Below are 7128 nucleotides of genomic sequence, written 5' to 3' on the forward strand. Positions count from 1 at the left end.
TTTAATTGTTCCCCTCTAATCAGGGATTGATTTAGACCTGGGACAACAGGTGTGTGCAATTCATTATCAGGTAGAACAGAAAACCAGCAGGCTCCGCACCTCGTAGGGTAAGAGTTGAGTACCCCTGAAATAGACTGACCAGGTGAATCCAGGTGAAAACTATGATCCCTTATTGATGTCACTTGTTAAATCCCCTTTCATCAGTGACAATGAAGTGGAGGAGACGGGTTAAACAAGGAGTTTTAAGCCTTGAGACATGGTTTGCGTGTGTGCCGTTCAGAGGATGAATGGGCAAGACAAAACATTTAAGTAGCTTTGAATGGGGCATGGTTGTAGGTGCCAGTCAGTTTGAGTGTGTAAAGAACTGCAACGCTGCTGGAATTTTCACGCTCAACAGTTTCCCGTGTGTATCAAGAATGGTCCACCACCCAAAGGATATTCAGCCAACTTAAAACAACTGTGGGAAGCATTGACATCAACATGGGCCAGCATCCCTGTGGAATGCTTTTTTTGTCCATGCCCCAACGAATTGAGGCTGTGCTGAGGGCAAATGGGGGTGCAACTCACCCCGCCTATGCTTTTTTATTCAGGTTTATTTTGTGTTTGAGTGATACAAAATGTTATGAAATGTTACATTCTTGTGAAAAATGTCATTTATTGAGACAAATGGCAACAATTCATTTAAATAACCCTGTTAATTATCAATTAATTAGCCTGAAGCAAAAACAAAAAAGTGAAATGGATGATAAAAAGCTGACCCATACATCTACATAGGCTACTGTGAAAGCCAACCACCAATAATTACACATCTTTTCACAGTTTCATAGGTAGTAAAATGTTATCTTTGATATTCTTTAAAACATTGTTTTTATGTAATCTTCCAACACCTAAAATGTGACAAGTTCTTCCATATCTGTATTTTCTAGCTGTAATGGATGTTCAACAATTTCTTCATCTTCATGGTCATCTGAAAAAGAGATGGGTTTGAGCTGCATATACAGTATGAGGTCAATACAAAACAGAAACAGAATAGTTACAGTTCTATCCACTGTATATTACGGATACATGCAATTACAACATTACAATCACATTACTTGCCTTCATAATGTAATATAGAACAGGCCTACACCTTTTCAAAACAAATATATGCAGCTAGTACCCCAGTGGGAAATCCCCTCTTTTACAAGCAGGAAGCAGCTGGAATCATGTCTTACTGGATGAGATTCGATGTATTTGTACAAGTGTAGTGCTGTGTCCATTAGTCAGAGATAGAGGTGGCAGTCTGGGTACTGCTTCAGGAAACACCTCTTCATCGGACTCTACCAGGCTCAACACATCTTCCCTCTCCTCCTCCATTCGCTCAAATCCATTACCTGTAATAAAATAGTATCAATTTCAAATTTGGTTGTTAATATTTAAATATATATTTTAGCAAGTCAGTAACTTTCCAAGTCAGTCATCATCAAAGTATATCTTATCTTTAAGGTTAGGCTGATGGATCTTTTTCTTTCACCTTTCATGAAATTACACAATAATAAACAAAGGCAGATGAGCTAACTTAAAAGCTCTCGTAACAAAAGGGACAATGCAATTCATGGGGAAAAAAGGTTTTACCCAGGCAAATTCGGTCACGGTTGGAATATACTGTTTTAGCGATAACAATCCCAGATCCTACGATCAAAATGGCTAGGAATATCCCAATGATTGCTCCAGTGTATTGAGATGAGGCTGAGAAGAAAAGAAAAAAAACTAGATTAGACATGTTTTAGTCTCTCATTAGGCATGCATACATGTCGCTAAAGGGACATGAATGTACAAGAATCTCTCACAAGGAGAGGCAACAGGTTTATCGACATTCCAAAGAAGGTGTTGCCTTGCTACCTTTCTGCACCTGCCTTTGTTAGGTTTGGTTTATAAGTATGGTCTTCTGTGTCTATACCTCTATTACAAATCAAATGTTATGTGCTGAATACAACAGGTGTAGTAGACCTTACAGTGAAATGATTACTTACGAGCCCCTAACCAACAGTGCAGCTTAAAAAAAGATATATGGATAAGAATAAGAGATAAAAGTAACAAGTAATTAAGGAGCAGCAATAAAAAAAAATATATATATATATACAGGGGGGTGCCGGCACAGAGTCAATGTGCGGGGGCACCGGTTAGTTGAAGTAGTATGTACATGTAGGTAGAGTTATTAAAGTGACTATGCAAATATGACAACAGAGAGTGGCAGTGGTGAGGGGAGGGGGGGGACAATGCAAATAGTCTGGGTAGCCATTTGTCTAGATGTTCAGGAGTTTTATGGCTTGGGGGTAGAAGCTGTTTAGAATAAAATATAATTGATTTATAAAGCCCTTCTTACATCAGCTGATATCTCAAAGTACTGTACAGAAACCCAGCCTAAAACCCCAAACAGCAAGCAATGCAGGTGTAGAAGCATGGTGGCTAGGAAAAACTCCCTAGAAAGGCCAGAACCTAGGAAGAAACCTAGAGAGGAACCAGGCTATGAGGGGTGGCCAGTCCTCTTCTGGCTGTCCCGGGTGGAGATTATAACAGAACATGGCAAAGATGTTCAAATTTTCATAGATGACCAGCAGGGTCAAATAATAATAATTACAATGGTTGTCGAGGGTGCAACAGGTCAGCACCTCAGGAGTAAATGTCAGTTGGCTTTTCATAGCCGATCATTCAGAGTATCTCTACCGCTCCTGCTGTCTCTAGAGAGTTGAAAACAGCAGGTCTGGGACAGGTAGCACGTCCGGTGAACAGGTCAGGGTTCCATAGCCGCAGGCAGAACGGTTGAACAGTTGAAACTGGAGCAGCAGTTTCAAGCCTCTTGGACCTAGACTTGGTGCTCCGGTACCGCTTGCCGTGCGGTAGCAGAGAACAGTCTATGACTAGGGTGGCTGGAGTCTTTGACAATTTTTAGGGCCTTCCTCTGACACCGCCTGGTATAGAGGTCCTGGACGGCAGGAAGCTTAGCCCTAGTGATGTACTGGGCGTTCGCACTACCCTCTGTAGTGCCTTGCGGTCGGAGGCCGAGCCGTTGCCATACCAGGCAGTGATGCACTAAGCATGTTCACAAATGGTTTTGTTCTGATAAAGATCCCCAACACCTGGCCTTTATGATTATAAACAAATTATCACTAGGGCCATAATCAATCTCTAGATAAGTTTTCTATACAATTTCCCATAGTCCCACATTTTCTTACAGGAAGGAAAATTAGGTGCATGCACACACACAGACGCACCGACACTCAACTCAGTCTTAACTCACTTTTAACTGTTAAATAGATCTCCAGCTCGCGGACCATCAGTGGGTTCTCGCTCCTGCAGAAGTAGAGGCCCTCGTCCTGCTTGGTGATGTTGACTATGGTGAGGTTGAAGGTGGGGCCCTGTCCTGACAGGACATACTTGGGGCTGGGTACCACGTCCTCCTGCTGGGCTGTCCTCTGCCAGGTGGTGAGGGCTGGAGGCAGGGAGCTGGACTCTTTACAGGTTAATGTGATGTTGGTGCCTTCGAGAGCTGTGACCAGTGGTTCCCCTTCAGGATAGGGAGACTCTGGAAGATGAGAAGAAACAGGGTGTTAGACTGGGCCAGGGATATAACTACACACAATTACAATTGAGCCAGAAGCATACCACCCTGCATCCCACTGCTGGCTTGCTTCTGAAGCTCAGCAGGGTTGGTCCTGGTCAGTCCCTAGATGGGAGACCAGATGCTGCTGGAAGTAGTGTTAGAAGGCACTCTTTCCTCTGGTCTAAAAAAATATCCCAAGGGCAGTGATTGGGGACATTACCCTGTGTAGGGTGCTGCCTTTCGGATGGGATGTTAAACAGGTGTCCTGACTCTCTGTGGTCACTGAAGATCCCATGGCGCTTATTGTAAGAGTAGGGGTGTTAACCCTGGTGTCCTGGCTTTATTCCCAATCTGGCCCTCATACCGTCACCTAATCATCCCCAGTTTACAATTGGCTCATTCATCTCCTCTCCCCTGTAACTATTCCCCAGGTCGTTGCTGTAAATGAGAATGTGTTCTCAGTCAACTTACCCGTTAAAATAACGGATAAAAAAAACAAAAACATTTATATTAGATATAAGGATGCACACACACACACACTGGAGAGGTGTGGCTGAGTAAGAGGTTCTTTGGCGCTTTTTCATTGTATGAGTAACCTTTCACGGTGCTAAGATAACGCTTCAAAATATCCCTCGGCACGCCTTTCTGGAATTGCAAAAACACACTTGCTGTGTGCCACTGAATGGTTTCACACCTGGCTATCATTCTGAGCTTTGTACAGTTGCAGAAACCATACAGTTGTTTAAAAGCTGAAATAAACAAGAGTTGACATGAACTGAAGTTAACTAAACATTGATACGTCTCAGGGTGTCTTTCTACAGTATTTGCAATACAGAAAACCATAAATCTGAAAAGTAAACATAAAGCATAGCAGATGTTGACTAGTTTGCAGGGTGTCTCTTATATTTCTTACTGAGCGTGAAGGAGCAGAACTTCTCGTCTTCTGTACTAATCATAGGATGATACCCATCACACTTCAGCGTCTGCCCTTCGAACAACAACGACCTGTTCAGATTTACCACTAGACGGTCTGTCACCTCTGACTCCATTAGCTGTCCAGCCACCTAAGAGGACCACAATGGAAATAAATTGTTACACTTTTGTGTAACCATCAATGATTTTAAATGCATTGTATCCCATTAAATTGTGTTTTTAAATTGTCCCCCCAAAAACACACAAATAAACACCTGGTTCCCCTGGCTCGCTGGCACTTGATGTTTCTCCCCCCAGAGTAACGTGGGAGAGGGGTAGCCTCCAAACCAGCTGCAGTTAAACTGGACATGGGACGGGTCCTTCGCAATCTTCCACTGACACTCCGGGTGCTTCTCTGGGGAATCTAGAGGAGAAATGGAAGCAGTTCATTTTACGGTATAGAATTGATTTGGTATTTGAGTAATTACACAGTAATAACAAATCAGGTACCATTTAGATTTTTATGATAATAATATTTATTATTTTGGTTAATCTAATCAATTAGGGCACCATTTGGTACCAGGTATATAGCCAGTGGCAACTGCAGATATACAAAACAGTATTGACATTGAGATTTTATTTCATTTTATTATCACTAAGCCCATGGCAATCACAGAAGACAGATCCCAGTATCAGAGACTAGTGAGTCTATTACCCTTATAGCCACCTACAGTATACAAGCAGCTCTTTGCTCCAGCCAACTTCCTTCTGGGAAACTGAGTTCTGGGCTCTACATGTGTAGTTCCCCTGAGCTGTGGGTTGGATGTCCTCTATCCTGAAGTCCAGCCAGGACCCACTGCCCGCTGTCAGAGAGTCATTTCTGGACACCACACCCTGAAACCCCCAGGACAGACGCTGGGAGGGATAGGACCAGCTGGAGCAGTTGAACAACATGGTGGAGCCCTTGTGGACGATGAGGGTTCCATTGGAAAGGATTGTGGCTGGGTGGATGTCTGTGATGCCATTGCCAGGACCACCTGTAAGAGGTCAACATAAGGTGGTTTAGTAGGCATACACTTTCCACTTGAATACAGTCTTCACATTATGCAACAATCAAGCATTGTTACAATGTTTCATTATTGAGCAATGTGGACTGATAGCACAACATACACACAAGGCATTCTCTTTAGAGATCCTTCTCAGTCCTTATTGGTTAATATCAGACAGTTCAACGCTCTTCAAGGTACAGTATTTAAGATCACCCGCAAATACCGTCTTATCATGCTCATTCAAATGGCTACAGGATACATGGACATACTACTACAGTAACTGTTATCCACAAAACTAGCCACTGCAGCTAATATTCCCGAAGATCCCGTTTCAAGGAATTTGGAGCCAGGGCAATAGACCAAAATACTTGATTCTATACACCTGTCAGCAAAGGGTGAGGCTGAAATAGCCAAATCCACTAATTTGAAGGTGTGTCCACATACTTTTGGCAATGTAATGTATATACAATTCATTATACAAGAATGACACCAACACACACACTGTTACATTAGAAAACATATACTTACTGACTATTTGCAATGTCAGACTTGTTTGAGTGTTGTTGTCATGGGGTAAGGAATCACAAAGATATATCCCCTCATCTGATAAAGCTAGTCCATTGATGTACAAGCTTTGATTGTACATTATCGTCAGGTGCGCTTCACTTGAAGGTGTTAGAATTATGGAATGATTACGGCCAATGATAAACTGTCCATTCTTCATCCATCGCGTGAAGGAGGGAGTCGCATTCATCGCAGTGTTCCAACACGGAAGTAGAATATTCGCCCCCAGAGTTTTAATTACAGTAGTTTTATCTGAGCGCCCATTTGCTGCAGCTTTCATAAAAACAATAAGCAAGAGATGAGAGACAATTATCAAATAGTAGAAGTGAGCACCACATAGATCAAAAACATTGACCTAATATAAACGAATTTCACTGTATCACTTATTAGGCTAAGTCCACCTTTTAGGTTACATAGTCTATTCATAAACAGGTCACAAGTGGACACTCACCTGTCTGATGAATGAACAGAAGAAGAAAAATTGCAACTGAGAATGCCTTCATGATTATTCCTGCTGTATAGCCTGATTTCAAGTTAAACAAAAGCTTGGTTGCCAATGTCAGCAGTTAACCTGACTACCTGTTGTACGTGCTATGACACAAGAAAACTCTACACGTAGTTTACATGAGACTGCTTAGAGTAAATAATAGATCCATAGGCCATAATTCAACATGTCTCTTTTCCATAGAACTGCCACATGCTACATATTTTAACCTATTTGACTACCTGGCTGTTTACTCGGGGAGAGGCATTATGGACACGCCTAGTGCCCAAATGGATGACGCATGTCGCGTAGCTGAGTCGAGTGTGTAGACAAAACGGCTCAGTCAGTTGTCCCGATAAGCCCTACCCAGCTGCAATATGTAACCTTTTGTGCGACCAGACCAAATTCACATAGACATCAGAGTTATAGATATGTCATTCTCATTGACAGCAAGTCTAACAATTATGTGTTCTATGTGCTCTATTTCTATGCCTCCCGGTCTTGTTTCGTTTTTGCATCTTTTACTTTCGGCTTTG

General features: G+C 42.3%; 1 protein-coding gene across 2 annotated transcripts; it reads right to left on the reverse strand.

Moving 5' to 3' along the window:
* Positions 1-641: 641 nt before the first annotated feature.
* LOC120055324 (V-set and immunoglobulin domain-containing protein 10-like) lies at positions 642-6903 on the reverse strand. Of its 2 annotated transcripts, none has more exons than XM_039003202.1 (9): positions 6560-6902; positions 6073-6381; positions 5227-5532; positions 4771-4919; positions 4497-4647; positions 3281-3565; positions 1615-1728; positions 1215-1373; positions 642-967 (listed from the first exon to the last, which is right to left on the reverse strand). In XM_039003202.1, exons 1-9 carry the CDS (start codon positions 6609-6611, stop codon positions 888-890), a joined length of 1605 nt encoding a protein of 534 aa, XP_038859130.1. In that variant the 5' UTR covers positions 6612-6902; the 3' UTR covers positions 642-887. The 2 variants fall into 2 exon arrangements, with proteins under 2 accessions (XP_038859130.1, XP_038859137.1); XM_039003209.1 differs by having other exon boundaries at positions 896-967; positions 1160-1373; positions 6560-6903.
* Between the last annotated feature and the right edge of the window lie 225 nt (positions 6904-7128).

The sequence above is a fragment of the Salvelinus namaycush genome, chromosome 1 (assembly GCF_016432855.1).
Source record: "Salvelinus namaycush isolate Seneca chromosome 1, SaNama_1.0, whole genome shotgun sequence".
NCBI classification, from domain to species: Eukaryota; Metazoa; Chordata; class Actinopteri; order Salmoniformes; family Salmonidae; genus Salvelinus; species Salvelinus namaycush.

Bases quoted from the DNA above. Each gene is read 5' to 3' on its own strand.
- LOC120055324 (XM_039003202.1), bottom strand. From the start codon at position 6,611: ATGAAGGCATTCTCAGTTGCAATTTTTCTTCTTCTGTTCATTCATCAG. The intron at 6,382-6,559 runs GTGAGTGTCCAC...TTTTTATGAAAG, and splicing joins TCTGTTCATTCATCAGACAG to CTGCAGCAAATGGGCGCTCA. The intron at 3,566-4,496 runs GTAAGAAATATA...CTCATCTTCCAG, and splicing joins GTTCTGCTCCTTCACGCTCA to AGTCTCCCTATCCTGAAGGG.